Genomic DNA, 15082 nt, shown 5'->3' with positions numbered 1-15082 from the left:
CACTTTCCCAGAGCTTTGCAAACATTGCTGCAAGGAATGCTTGTCCAGTCTCTTGAGTTGTTATAGCAGAAAGAATGGGCTACTGGCTTTTTCCTTCATCTCCACGCTATATTCTTCCCACACATCTTTTCTTTTGAATTTTACCTCCAGCAGCAGCAGTGAGCAGTTGGTCCTTTCTTGGGTGCTGCATGCTGTGGAGCAGGGCTGGAACCAGAGCAGAGTGTTCCTGGAGCAGCTTCAGGGCCTCTGAGGCTCAGGACTTTCCGGGTGTTTATAGGAATCACAAGATGGTTTGGGTTAGAAGGGACCTTAAAGCTCATCCTGTTCCACCCCTTGCCATAGGCAGGGAGATCTTCCATTAGACCAGGTCACTCCAAGACCTGTCCTGCCTGGTCTTGGACATTTCCCGGGGAGTTGGATATTTGCAATTATCTGGCCCCCTGCAAAGATGTCTTTTTAAAAGCAGAAAGAGCAAATTATGTTAAAAGAATATTTTCCAGTATTTTCCCCCCAAAGGTCCCTAGCTAAAACTAGAAGTAGGTTGGGATGAGAAGAGCTCTTGATACTGCTGGTTAGGGTGCTGCTCTTCCATAGATCTCCAGGGTGCACCGAGGAACTCCTCATCCTTTTTCTGTGTGCGTTAGAAATGCAAACCGTGGGCACAGAAGCATTAAATGACTTGGTGTAGGAGGCTCAGCAGGCCACAGTGTGAGGGAAGAGCTGAGAAAGTTTCTCTCCAGGATCCATTAAGCCACTCTTAGAGTTTAATTTAAGATCTGTGCAAGGACACATCACTTTTCTGTTTTCTAGCTATTTTACATTCCTATCCCTCAGTGTAATTAAGTCCAGCATGACTGTATAAAGGCACATATGAACTTGGTCAGTCTTACATGTTTTGTGGAAACAAGGGTGTGAAAAGTTCTGAGATGTTGAACTGAAGGCTGTGTGGGCAAGTTTTCCATGCTTGCCTGGCACCAGGACAACTCTTCACTGGGAGCAAGATAAAATATGTCCAGCTCAGTAAGGCTGCAGTCATTGGGGTGATAAAAGACATGGATGGTACAAGATGTTCTCCTGCACAGGGAGCTGGAGGTATCTGCTGCAGCTCTGCCCAGCGAGGCTGATGATGGTGATGATAATGGTGATGATGAGAGACCTCATTGTGGTCTGCACCTTCCTCCGGAGGAGCAGGAAAGGGGGCAGGCACTGATCTCTTCCCTCTGCTGATCATTGATAGGACCTGAGTGAACCAGCATGGAGCTGGGCCAGGGAGGGTTAGGGTGGATATCAGGGAAAGGTTCTTCCCCCAGAGGGTGCTGGGCACTGCCCAGGCTCCCCAGGGAATGGGCACGGCCCCGAGGCTGCCAGAGCTCCAGGAGCGTTTGGACAGCGCTGCCAGGGATGCCCAGGCTGGGGTTGCTGGGGGGTCTGTGCAGGGCAGGGGTTGGATTCAGTGATCCTTAGGGGTTCTTCCCAATGCAGGGGATTCTATGGTTCTGTGACCAAGAGGATCTCTATGCTCAGTGCTCTCCTGGGCTCAGCACAGAAGCAAGTGAGAAATGGCTTTTGAGTGCTGCTTTTATGTGACACGTGGTGATTTTGTGAGACGAGTGATCACATTAGAGGTACATTCACTGTGTGTAGGAGCAATGATTTGAGGAACTCTGAAAATCTCGCCTACAGTTTACTCCATATGTCTGGTTTGGTGGGGAATCTTGGGGTGTCTTGTGGGTTTGTGGTGGTTTTCTTACTAATTTGAACTTCTTTGAGGTAGTTTCCTAAAATAAGTGTAATTTAGATTAATTAGTCTATAATTGAAGACTGTGACGACCCACCCTTAAGGGGATGCCATTACAAAGTCTGAAGGGGCTGTTCCATGGGTATCTTCTAGGACTGGTAAGGCTGCCTAACTTTGGGTTCACTGACAAATGCAACACAGTCCAAGGGCTTTATTTGAGAGGCAGAAAACACATCTTCTACTCTTCATCCCGCCACAGAGGGTAGGGGGAAACAGGGGAGTGAGAGAAAGCAGCTTGGAGAGTCCCTGTGGAGGAACCAAACCGGGAAGTACCATTCCTGAACCACAATCTCAGACCAACTGAGCATCCTGTTCCCTGCTTAGGGTTGCTGGTGAATTGTGATTAATTCACTGGTAAGAATATTTAAGGGTGTTTCGCAGGCTGAAGTATGCAATTTCTAGGTTATAACAAGATGGGAAATGGTAGCAATAATAGGATGAAAATGCTGTTTGCTTGTTAGAAAGGCAGGATTGAATGCTACCTCAAGATTAAATTTGCCAGAGCAAAGCTAAATCAAACTCTGCTTGTTCTGCTAATTCTTTGTACTGTGTTAATTTTGGTTGGTGAAGCTCATTGGCCAAGGGAGAATTAATGTTTGAACACTGTTTGATAACAGAGCATGGTTTGGGTGCCTCCTGGCAGGCTGCAGAGGGTGGTAGGAGCTTCTCTGGCAGGGTCTCTGGTGGGCAAGGGGTGGCATTCTCTTCTTTAGGAAAAATACCGTATCTGTGTAGCAAACACACAGAAAAGAGAGTCACAGAATCCTTGAATGGTTTGAGTTGGAAGGGACCTCAGAGATTATCTTCCAACCCCCATGACCTTCCACCAGACCAGAAAATTTAAGGGGATTTCATACCTATAAAATAAGTTAATTTGAAAACTGCCCTAGAGTAAGGAGGTAAGATGGAAGAAGCACAAAGGGGATAGCTCCTCTCAGCGTGCAAGTCCCTGCTGCTGGACTGGTGCTGGGACAGGTTTTGATGGTCACAGCACACTGGGAAGCACAGCCCTTCAAAGGCAATGGAATCTCTCTGGCTCTTGTCCCCCCTTTCCACCTCTCTGAAGGTGATTTTTTTAGGCAGCAGCACTGAAATGTCTCCCTCCACTCCTGCTGTGGGCCAGTCCAGGATTGAGCCTCCAAGGGATGGCTGGAGCATCCCTCCTGTGCTGACAAGTCCAGCACTGGAATGAGGGTAATTTTCCTGCCCAGTTACTGCGTTTATGGGTTACAGGAAGTAGGTGAAGCAAAACGCTTGTTTTTTAAAACACAATTAATTGCTGCTTAAACTTCAGTGAATGTTGGGCTCAGAAGGGATTCCAGAAAATACTGAAACACCAGGTTCTCATGACATGCCTGGAGTGGTTTTTTTGTGGTGAGGGCTTTTTCCTTTCAGAGGGGATCTGGTGTCACAGTTTGTCCAGATTTTTTCACACACTGATTTCTGAGTTTCCTTTGAAAAAGGTGTTTTGTGAGGCAAGTCAGAACTGTTTTGGTATTTCATATGCAGTCACAAGCTTAAGTGAAGCCTGTGAAGCGCTGGTAATTAAGGAAGTTAAGGAGGTGCTACCTGAAATTAATTCAATTGCTCATGACAAAGAACTTCTTTTGTTTAAGCATTGGTTGTCATGGTGTGGTTATGCTGGGAGGTTTTCACCTGTAAAACACACTCTGCCCATGTTGTTGGGAGGTTTTCATCTATAAAAAGCATGCTCTGTCTGTGGTGTTGGGTTTCTTGGGTGTTTTTGTGGTGCTTGAGTTGGGATTGGAGATTTGGGATATTGACTCCCATTCTTCCTGCCCTTGCAGGATGAGCTGCTGAAGTTCAGTAGAAGATGTGAATCCCAGCATTACTCTGCTGTAGGGCTTTGACATGTGCCTTAATCAATTTAGAAAACAACAAGGTATGATTGCATCCAGCAAAAAAGCATGCTCAGCCTTTTCTACCTTGCCAAATTTAGCCATAAAGGTCTGAATTGAACTCCTAATTTTCCATAGATTTCTAGCAATGACTCAGGCAAATAAGTAAATCTTCCTCAGCCTGTTCCATAGCTCCTGTTCACTGAATTGTGAGTATCCATGGGGACAAGGACTGCTTTTATGCCTTTGGAAAATGAGTTCCCCCGGGAAATCTCCCTGCGCTTCACTAGCGCCGCTGACAAATAGCAGGTTGTAACTTCGCTGAGGGTGACTTAGTGGAGAGGAATGTTGGCTGGATTCTGATACGGAATGAAGCTGTAAAATTTTTTTTCTTGATTTGCAAGTTGTCTGATGGCATCTGCTGTTTGTTCACAGAGAGGGGATTTTATCCTTTAGGATTGCTCCAAGTGATAAGTGCTTATAACTGAGTGTACAGGGTGTGGGAATGAAAGGTCCTGGATGCTATAAAACATGTATTGCATAGGCAGGATAACACTAAAGACACAGAGCTGGTGCATGGGAGCAGAACTGTGCTCCTGTCCGTAAATCCATGGACAGGCAGCTCCACAGCTGGCAGTGGGTCCCGTGACTGATTTCGTACTCGAGGCCATCTCTGATTAGAAGTGTAGCTGTGGTACATGAGCAAAAGTACGTACTTGGAATGTAGATGTGAAAATGTAACGATCTGAACAGATGTTCGTTCTGCTGATGTAGGTATTTGATTTCTGTCTCTGGGTCAGAAGTGCCTCTGGTTTTTCTTTCTTCATCACTGATGTGGGTCAGGGATGTTAGAGCTTCTGTGTGATGGAGGTGAGCCCTGGCCTCATTTGCTGACCTAATGCTCCTACTTGCCCTACAGACAGGCCTTCATCTGTTCAAAATGAGATAAAATTAAATAACCATCAGTAAATGCAGCTATTTAAGAATTTTAAAACAAAACAAAACTCTCAAGAAAACAGTATTTGTTGGCTAGCTAGACACAGAAGCCCTTAGGCCAGGAAGTAGGTAAGATATCCAAGTGTTTAAAGTAGTTTAAATTTTTTTAACATTAGTGAAAATTCAAGACTTTAAAAGGAGAATATTTTAAAAATTCTGAGAAACTACAAAGCAGCTTTTAGTTGGCAACAGCTGTGCTCCAGACCCTGCTCCTACAGGGTTCTATGCATTGATTGTGAAAAATTTGTGTAGTCTTGTTTGAAAGAACCCCTTTCTTCATGGGGGGGGAATGGAGTTGATTCCCAAATCTGTTTGCCCCTCACAAGGAATTAGGCAAGAAACTTGACCTCGTTTGTTAATCTTGGAAATCTTCTGAAGGCTCAGGTGAAAGCCAATCTCCTGCTTGTATAATTTTCAGATCCTTAGTCAGAGCCCATATGTTACAACCTGGAGGAAATGATGCTTGGGGATGACTAACTGAACATGTTCCTGCTGTTAATTTGGGTGCCATTCCAGAAATTTAATTTGTAAGTTTTCCCTTTCCTTTTGTTAACACATTTTCTTAACTAATTCCTGTCTTTGCTGGTGTTCCCCACTAAGGAACTTAATGAAGGGATAAATTTTATATTAGCAGAGAGAGGCATTTTTTTTTGTCCTGCCTGTGATGAGTAGGGAGAAGCAGAGAACATACATGTGTTGGATTAGCAGAACTTTGATTATAGATACAAATAAGTGAATATCCTGTCTTCCTGTGGCAAACATCATGTTAATCCAGTTTGAATGGTTGTGGGATTTACAGAGATTGAGGCTGTAAAGTGCTATTCAGAAATTCATGGAATCACAGAATGGTTTGAGTTGGAAGAGACCTTAAATCCCATCTTGTCCACCCCTTGCTATGGGCAGGAACACCTTGCACTGTCCCACGCTGCTCCAAGCCCTGTCCAGCCTGGCCTTGGACACTGCCAGGGATCCAGGGGCAGCCACAGCTGCTCTGGGCACCCTGTGCCAGCACCTCCCCACTCTCACAGAACAAACATGTTACTGTGAGGTTGGTGAGGCCCTGGCACAGGTTGCCCAGCTGTGGCTGCATCTTATCTTGTTGCTGAGTAGTAGACTTGAGCAGCTTTCAGTTCTTTGAAATGGAATTACAATGTCACCTCTGGAGTCTGGACTCTGTGTCCCAGCAAGGAGGGAAAAAGCCAAGAGATGTGAATGTCTTAAAATGAGGGACAGTGTGTCAGTACCTGCAAAGTGATACTGGTATCACCTGAATCACACTGAGAAGAATGTTTTCCTCCAGCTCATGTCTGGAGGAAGGCCAGGGTAGCAGTAGTGCCCTGAATGCAGTGTAGCAGACAGAGCACTGAACTGGTTTGTCACTCCCTGTGATGCCACTGTTAGATGTGGGAAACCAAGGAGGACCAGGGCTGTTGTGTATAACTTGGCATCCCCAAGATTCCTGTCCAGCAGCGGAAAACATCTGCTGCATCAGAGAGCACGGAGATTGTGACTCCTTGGATGAATCTGGAAACTCAATTTATTCGTCCAAATTTTGATAAATTTGAGTTATGCAAAGGATGCCTTAAATCCAGTTGAGTGGATTTAAGCCAGGATGTATGGGGCTGGAAGCAACCTGGTCTAGTGGAAGGTATCCCTGCCTGTGGCAGGGAGTTGGAATCAGATGATCTTTAGGGTCCCTTCCAACCCAAACTGTTCAATGAGTCTATTTTTACCTTTCTTTGTCATGACCTTTCCAAACAATCCTGTTCTCTATCTTAAAATGTAATGCCTGGAGGTTGTTTCAGGCTTACACTCTTAGCTTCGGGATGAGGACATTTTACCTTGTGTGGATTATATGATGGGGAATAAATGTCTGTGACCCCAGTGAAGGTTTCTTGGGTTTGGATTAAACCCTGAGTGAGTCATGCAGTTAAACAGGTGTTTCTGCTGCTTCAGAGTAGAAAACACTTCAACCCTTAAGCCTTTTTGGAATCAGCTTATGTTTTCGCCAGCGACTCGTGTCAGGTTCAGCCTGGAGGAATTTAGAGGAGGCTGATTGAGCCCTGATGGCACCAGAGACCCCTCCCGTGGTGGAGGCTGCAGCCGCAGGCGTGGCAGCTCTGTCCTGGCCCTTGCCTTGCCTCTCCAGCTGGAAAACAATGCTCAGATATCAGTCTGAGGAAAAAAATCCGGATTTTATTCTACTGTAATTACAAATAAAACACACATTTGTCTTCCAGAATCACTTTGTTGCAGTTGCCAAAATGACCCTTGCTCATAATATGGAGACTATACAGAATATATAGTCTATATAGTCTGCTGAAGGATAGTTTTAAAAGTTACCAATAAAGTAGCAGTGGAAAAGTTCTCACAGTGCTCAGAAACCTGGAAGTGAGAGTCAAGGACTGTGGTAATCTTTTTTTTTCTTTTTTTTACTTGGAAAGTTTTTGCAAATCTGCTGGATCTGTGTGGCCACCTTTCCTTTTCTCTGCCAGCTCCCACTCTGCTCTTCCTGCCTTACACAGGGACTTGCTCCCTCTCCCTAATAGCAGTGTGTCTGATTTATTCTACAGGTTTTAAATTAGATGGAAACTCAGCAGTAGGGAAGAAGTGGTGGATTTGAGAGCAATTCTGTGGCTCTTCTTGCCTGACTCGTTAGACAGCCTGGTTTTTTTTCTTTAGGGAAAAGGCAGCTGGTGCAGAGCAGCAGGGGTGCTGCCTGGCTCGGCTGTGGGCATTCTGTGTGCCGCTGTCCCTGTGGGGCATGGGGTGCTCCTGGCTGCCCTGGGACCCAGGCCTGGTCACCACAGGGCACCCTACACTGCCCATCCCGAGGGCTGCTGCTGCTGCTTGGGCAGGGTTTGCTCTGATGCTGCTCCACGGATTGCAAAGGGAACGGAGAAACCCCTCAACAGCCCCAGTACCAGGGGAAAAACTCCCCCCAGGCACACAGAGCACCGTGGCAGGGTTTTGTCATCCACCAAGAGCCTCATCACGGTTCCAAGCCTGTGTTTCCTCTGACGAAGTCTCTGTGTGAGGCTGACTTGTTTGTAGCTGTGGGAATTCTCGTTCCCATCTTGAGCTGTCTGGGGTCGTGGGTGAGGGCAGCTGTAGAAATGGCGGTGGCTGATCCTTTTGCATCTTGGCTACAAGTCAGCTGTGTTCCCACTTAATTCACTCCGTGTACATAGGAGTGCAGCTCCTGTAGATGTGCCTAAGTGACTTGAGAAAAGGAAGATGTCTGAGGTTAAAATATGAACTAAATAATCTTGGTGATTGGCGAGGGTTTGGTTCTCTGAGTAAGAGTACCTTCTAAAGATCCCAAAAGCTCCATTTCTAGGGCAGGGGTGGGCAACGCTTTGGCCAAGGGGAGCAAACCAGGCAGGCACGATTGTGGGGACTGGGGTGGAACTCCCCTGCTGCTCTGTTTCGTCATCCTAAGAGGTCGGAGGGAGTGTCTGAGCTGCCTGTTGGAGGTTTCCATGTGCTGGTGAGGTCCAGGCAGCCCTGGAGCTTCTGTGGAGCCGTGGGAGGGGCAGAGAGGCTCTGCACACGCTGGGCAGGGTCACGGCACAGCCCGGAGCTTATGGCAAATGCCCTGAAATTTCTCTAGGAAAACCAGAGTAGTAGAGCATGACATTTCACATTTCCAATCTAAAGAATTTCCATGCATATGCAGCCTGTGGAAGAAGCTGAAGGACAGCTGGAAACACTTCCTTTACCAAAAAGGAGAAAGTCTGTAAAATGAAGCAGAACAGCAAACACATAGAAAAATGGATGTGTTTGGGTATTTTTGGAAGGTGATATGGTCTTAATTTATCCTGAGGTAAACGGGATGGGCTGTAGAGCCCAGTGTGGTGAGCAGGGACCTCAGCTGGTGGTCTGTGCCAGAGCATCCCAGGAGCAGCTGTGGGCAGTGGGAGCTGTCCTGGCTGTGAGAACATTTGTACCTGGAAATGACATTCTGTGGGTATTAATACCTTGGATAATGAGTCTCAGAACACCCAAACATGAAGAAATAGCTGAGGGTTGATCCATCATGCCACGGGTGTGTTCATGGTGCCTGAAATATTAGTGCTGTCACGAGCATGGCGTAGCACAGGCATCTCTTTGTCTTCTCAATGCTGGATTTAGGCCGAGTGCCCTAGTTCATGCATGCTGCTGCTCTCTTACATAAAAGATTTTATAATTGCTCTTGACACAAGCATAAAACAAATCTAAAATTCTGAATACCCTGGCAATGCAGAGCCTTTATTTTTGTCCATCACTAATAATAATGTCTCATTTTGGCTTATAGGACAGAAAACTCACAAAAGTAGAGAGGCAGAGATTTAAAGAGGAAGCAGAAATGTTGAAAGGTCTGCAGCACCCAAACATTGTGAGGTTTTATGACTTCTGGGAATCCTGTGCAAAAGGCAAAAGATGCATCGTGCTGGTTACCGAGCTGATGACCTCTGGAACGCTGAAGACGTAAGTACTGCGCTCCCGGCAAGGGGGCTAAGAATAGCAGCAGAAATTTATAGCAAAATCCTACTTTCATATGCTGAAAAAAGCCATCTCCAGATAAAAGCAAAAAATGGAGCTGTTCTCTGGTGTCTGTCATTTGTCCCCGCATTTGAACTGCAGTGATTTGACAGGCAGAATTTTGGCCTCCATCTCTCTCTGCCTGCTTCCCTGTTTCGGTTATGCAACTCGAAGCTGTTCTCTGGTGTTTCATCTTCCGCCTGTGACGTTCAGATTTGTCAGGGTGTGTTTAGTGCTTGGTTTTGTGCTTGTATTTGCATGTTTTGTTAGGGACTTCAAATGGAAGAGCACTTGAATGGTAGAATCTCTTAGAAGCTGAAGGTGCTCTAGGTTATCTCCTAAACAATATTAATTAATAGCTTCTGATACTGACAGTCTTGTTAAGGTTGATATAAAGCAGTTGGCATGAATTCTGGAACAGATTTTCAGCCCCAATGGGAGAAGTACTCAGCCAGTGTGCTACTCAGCCAGTGCATTAGCAGGCCCTACATCTTCCCCAAATGTCCCCTCCCAACCAGCGCTTCAGGTAAATGGAAAGAAATGCAGGTGCATGGTAAAAAAGTCAAAGTCTTGTGGCTAAAATTGAACTTCAGTATTCTTCTGATTTGAATATATGAACATATTCTAAAACTGTTCTCTGCATGCAGTGAATTGCTGAGCTATTAGACTTCAAAATATTTGGTTGTATTTGCACCAAAAATGCTTATTATCATCCTCCATAAAACTGAATGCTCTAATTCCTGCTTTGAAAAGAACTGTTTCTTTCAATTTTGGGATATTTCTGTGCTGCTCTTGTGGCATCTAATAAGGAGCTTTTATCCATAATGGAGTTTCAGCTGTTAAACCCCTCAAATCTCTAACAAAATGTTTTCACTTCCTTTATTCCCACTTCTATGTATGTTGTGCTCTAGGTATCTGAAGAGATTTAAAGTGATGAAACCTAAAGTCCTGCGGAGTTGGTGTCGGCAAATCCTGAAGGGTCTTCTTTTCTTGCACACAAGAACTCCACCAATAATTCACAGAGACTTGAAATGTGACAATATTTTTATTACTGGACCAACTGGATCTGTGAAAATAGGAGACTTGGGTCTGGCAACACTCAAGAGAGCTTCATTTGCCAAAAGTGTAATAGGTAATGCTCCTGTTCTCCTTGGCTTCCCTCGATCAGTATTGTGGCTCTGTTTAACATCTTCCTTTCCCATTTTGAATTAGTGGTTTTTAAGTTCCAGATTGGTAGTGGAGGTTAAAGTGGGTTTGGGACTGTTGCCTTTATACCACTGTAAAAATGGGAATCAGTAGGTAATGATATTGTAACTTCCTCTTCTCCTTCCTCCTGTATCACAGTGATAAAAAAATCTTTTCTTGGCTCTTTAAATGGAACATTACTTGATATCCACAAATCCCTCCCTCTCCTTCACTAGGAGCAGCAAGGGTTCAGCAGCTTGTGTGTCCTTTGAGAACAGGCTCAGTGCCTGATTGGAGGGAGAATCGAAAGCACAGGGAAGAGGAAGGATACCCTGTGCCCTTCCTGACAAGGAAGCCTGGGAAAACCCTGGGATACATTCTGCCTCCAGTGGTGCTGGGGTGGGGCTGGCTGCTGATGCTGAAGGTTGAGACTGTGGTGCTGGTCTCCTCTCCGGGGACATTGTGGGGAGCTGGAACATCATATCCCAGTGCTGCGGCACAGGCTGCAGCACTGGTCCTGCTGCCACGCTGGCCTGGTGGGGTCTGCTGAAGCCAAGGCTGCAAGTTACTAAAAAAAATATCAGTAGGTACAAAATGTAAAGAATTTTTCACTTCAATTACTTTCAGCACCTTCTACAAGAAGGCAGGAGAGGGACATTTTGCAGGGTCCTGCAGTGATAGGACAGGGGGAGCGGCCTTAAACTGAAGGAGGACAGGTTTAGAGCAGATACGAGGAAGAAATTCTTCCCTGTGAGGGTGGGGAGGCCCTGGCACAGGGTGCCCAGAGCAGCTGGGGCTGCCCCTGGATCCCTGGCAGTGCCCAAGGCCAGGCTGGACATTGGGGCTGGGAGCAGCCTGGGACAGTGGAAGGTGTCCCTGCCATGGCGGGGGTGGCACTGGATGGGTTTTGAGGTCCCTTCCAACCCAAACTATTCTGTGATTCCATGATTCTCAGATATACCATATCCAATACCCATATGAGAAGTGTTAGAACTGAGGTTTACTTGAACTGGGAGAACATTTTCCAAGTGACTGTTGAAGACATTTTCCCTTGTAAAAGTTACACGTAAGTGTTTTGGGTCCAAATGGAATGTTTTCCTGAATTCTCAAACAATTATCTTTTTCACCCAAGCTTCTGTAGCCAATCTCCTTTGTTCAGACCCATAGATGATGGTTCTGGGAAGCTGCTGCGAATTCCTGAGGAATGTGTCTGGAAGGGGAGGGGGAGTTACCATGCATGCAGGCATATTTCAGCTTACAGTATTAACGGAAATTAGATTCTAGGCAATAAAAGTTGGCAAACTGATAGTGGCAACCACTGGTCCCTGACTAGATATGAAAATAGTACCTGGTCTTTCAGGTAATACTTGCTTAAATAATTGCTTTAAAATCTCAAATTTTCGGATAATTCTTGTTTAATTCTTTGCACGTACTTGCACAAAAGTATCATCCTTAATGCATAGGGAGCCCAGGATCAGTGAAGTCAAAACGACAGAAATTTCAGGTACATGCTTGGCTGCTGTGGGTCTGCTTAACCTCAATGATTTTAGTGACCTCATGTTTGTTTATATTTAAGTTTCTCTAGTTTTTAACTTCTGGTAATTGGTGGTCTTTTTCTCTGTTGAGGGTCAGTATTTCTTGAGATAATTTTTTTTGCAGGATAACAGTTGTTCATGGGACATAATGGAATAGTATCAATAATAACAATACTGGGAATAATGTAAGTAATACCAATATTGGGAATAATTCCAGAAGTACCAATACTGGGAATAGTATCAGTAGTACCAATACAAGGAGTAATATCAGTAATACCAATATTGGTAAGAATATTAGTAATACTAATACAGGTTTTTGTAGAATCAGTTGTGAACAGAACACCATCAAAATACACTCATGTCAGAAAGGAATTTGATACTGGAAGGGCTGTAGGATGCTGGCAAAGTGGCTGCATTCATTTTGGCAATAAAACTGAGCTTACAGTTTTCATGAGTAGTACTGCTCCAAGGAGAGAATTAAGAAGGCTTGGAAACACTGCTGATGAGTAATTCTGCACCCTCTGCAGAGGTAGTGGCTTTAAAGGCATATTAGTAGCTGCAATTTTACGTTGGCTCAAAGGGATGAGGTCAGCATGGCTGAGCTCCAGGCCCGGCCTCGCTGCGTCCGAGCCGGCGCTGGCCTGACCTTGCAGTGTCTCTGCAGGAGCCCAGCCAGGGCAAACCCTCCTGCCAAGAGCAGCTGAGTGGATGCTGAACAGCTTCACGTGTAGGTGGTCTGTTATGTTGAACGATGCTTGTAGGTATTCCTTTCCACCTCAGCGAATGGGGGAAAATGTCATTTTTGTCTTGTTTTGGAATGGTGCCAAATTTTCCATTTGCTTCTTAGACTATTGCTATCACTTTTTCAGATTTGTTTTAAATGCTCTGTAATTCATGAGATTCACTGCTGCTGCTGAATTGTGTTCCTTCTAAAGCAAGGCAGCAGCTCCAAAATCATTCCCTGTGGCAGCTGTTAACCCTTTCTGAGCAGCAGCCTCTGCCTTGGTGACAGCTGGGGGAGAGGGACTATGCTGAGCCTCCATGACACGGGTCTGGCTGATCTGCTAAGGCTGGACAAATGAGTGTCTTCGAGGTGGAAGGAACATAGACAAGGGAAGAGATCAATCCTAAATTTTGCAAAATTAATTTTACAGAAATGCTTGGTTCACAAGTCAGGCTGAGTCTACTTCAGAAGTGTGTGCAAAAGCAGACTCTGATTTCGAGGGTTGTCCTTTTTGTTGCCATTAAGAAAGTTTAGGACAAGTCAGAGAATCCTAGAACCCTAGAATGGTTTGGATTAGAAGGGATCTTAGAGATTGTCTTGTCTGCCATGGCTGGGACACCTTCCACTAGACCACTTTGCTCCAAGCTCCGCCCAGCCTGGTCTGGGACTCTTCCAGGGATGGATCTTCCTCAGTTTCTTTAGGGAGTTGGGTGATGGCTTTTAACTGGAAAAGGGGAGATTTTGATTAGATATTAGGAAGAAACATGTTACTGTGAGGTTGGTGAGGCCCTGGCACAGGGTGCCCAGAGAAGCTGTGGCTTCCCCATCCCTGGAAGTGTCCAAGGCCAGGTTGGATGGGGCTGGGAGCACCCTGGGATAGTGGAAGGTGTCCCTGCCCGTGGCAGGGGGTGGATGAGATGATCTTTAAGGTATCTTCCAATCCAAACCATTCTGGAATTCTCTATGCCAGAACTATTTTTTCTGATTGTATGTTACTTTAATTACAGTTGTGCTTTTGCTGCTGATCAGAGATGTCGTAACAAAGCACTGATGGGATCTGCCAGGGCTGGGAGCAGTTTGGGTGCTGAGGCTGGACAGGCAGAGTTTATCTGGGTCTTTCTCATGGTCCAAGACTTGCCACTCTGTTTTTGGCATCCCAGCAGCTTGCTGCTCCTGTCCCTTGACACACCACGGCATCGATCTCTCTTCCTTCATCCTTTCTACATGTAAAAAGGAAATAAACTAGTCATTACTCCTAAGCATGAATTACAGTATGAGATACAGTTCCTGGAATGAATTACCCAAGTGTTAATAGTTTTCTGTTTTGCTTGATAAGCCCCCCCTTTTCAGAGTAGTTTGCTGTGCAAATGTTGTAGGTGTTAGAAGTTGCTGCTTTTCCCCAGGCTGCAGCTCCCAGAGCTTCATTTCATATTTACCCAGTTCCATCAGATTCCTGACGCCCTAATCCCTATTGAGTAGGACCTTATTCTGTAAGTAGCCTCATTGATTTGTCCCACTAAACCAGTGACAGAATTAGGTTTGATGTTTTGTGCATGACTCTGTAGGTGATTTGTGATACTACTGGCTTTCAAAGTGCTGTCTGCTGGTGGTTACTCTGTATCTCTGGAGGAAACAAAAGAATTCAAATTTGCACTGATAAAAGCAAGAGTGACGGTTCTTGGTTCTTCTCCCCTTTTCACCTCCCCAGACCTGTATACATCCTTCTCTCCAGCCGGCCAGAAACCATTCCACCACTTCCACTGGCTGGAAATGAGCTATAGCTCATTTTCTTGTTCATTTTTGAAATTTTTCATTCTTTTTCTTCCCCCTCCCCCGCACCCTGCTTCCCCCCTTTGGATTATTACCAGCAAGCCATGAGCATGGAAGTGCGTGCGTTGGCCTTGGATTTCCTCCCTGGGGGATGCTTGAGCTCTTGTGAAATAATCTCGCATGCACCTATACACAGTTGTACTGGGCATGCTTCCTACAGGTGAAAAAGCTTGTGGTTTAGATTCCTGTAAAAAATCAACATTATCTTTGTGCATCCCTGTAGGTACACCAGAATTCATGGCCCCAGAAATGTATGAGGAACACTACGATGAGTCTGTGGATGTCTACGCGTTTGGAATGTGCATGCTGGAAATGGCTACCTCAGAATACCCTTACTCAGAATGCCAGAATGCTGCTCAAATCTACCGGAAAGTAACCTGTGTGAGTACACGTCCTTAATTGGTATTGGATCTTGTCATTTGGAGGTTTAAAAGCATATTTTGATGAGGTGTCAGTACTGCTGAGTGTATACTGCGTTGCAGAAGTTGAGGTGTCTGAGCTTTGGGTTACACAAACCTGTTTCAGGCTTATGCATAAATTTAAAATTCTGCACTTGGGGTATATTTGACTGGATGCAGCTACATGAAATATTTTCAGTAATCTTTGTCACTGATTTTATCTCCATCAGCCA

The 15082-nt window shown here is 45.3% G+C and overlaps 1 protein-coding gene across 15 annotated transcripts in view; it reads left to right on the top strand.

Moving 5' to 3' along the window:
• WNK2 (WNK lysine deficient protein kinase 2) overlaps nucleotides 1–15082 on the top strand; it is a 102937-nt gene that overhangs the window by 29090 nt on the left and 58765 nt on the right. For all 15 annotated transcript variants that reach the window (XM_032120539.1, XM_032120538.1, XM_032120542.1 and 12 more), the window contains exons 2-4: nucleotides 8951–9123; nucleotides 10089–10309; nucleotides 14675–14832. In XM_032120539.1, coding sequence (XP_031976430.1) covers nucleotides 8951–9123; nucleotides 10089–10309; nucleotides 14675–14832 — 552 coding nt within the window. The remainder of the gene's footprint in view (nucleotides 1–8950; nucleotides 9124–10088; nucleotides 10310–14674; nucleotides 14833–15082) is intronic.

This window comes from Corvus moneduloides, chromosome 11 (genome assembly GCF_009650955.1).
Source record: "Corvus moneduloides isolate bCorMon1 chromosome 11, bCorMon1.pri, whole genome shotgun sequence".
Classification (NCBI taxonomy): domain Eukaryota; kingdom Metazoa; phylum Chordata; class Aves; order Passeriformes; family Corvidae; genus Corvus; species Corvus moneduloides.
This window is presented reverse-complemented; position numbering and strand designations above follow the sequence as displayed.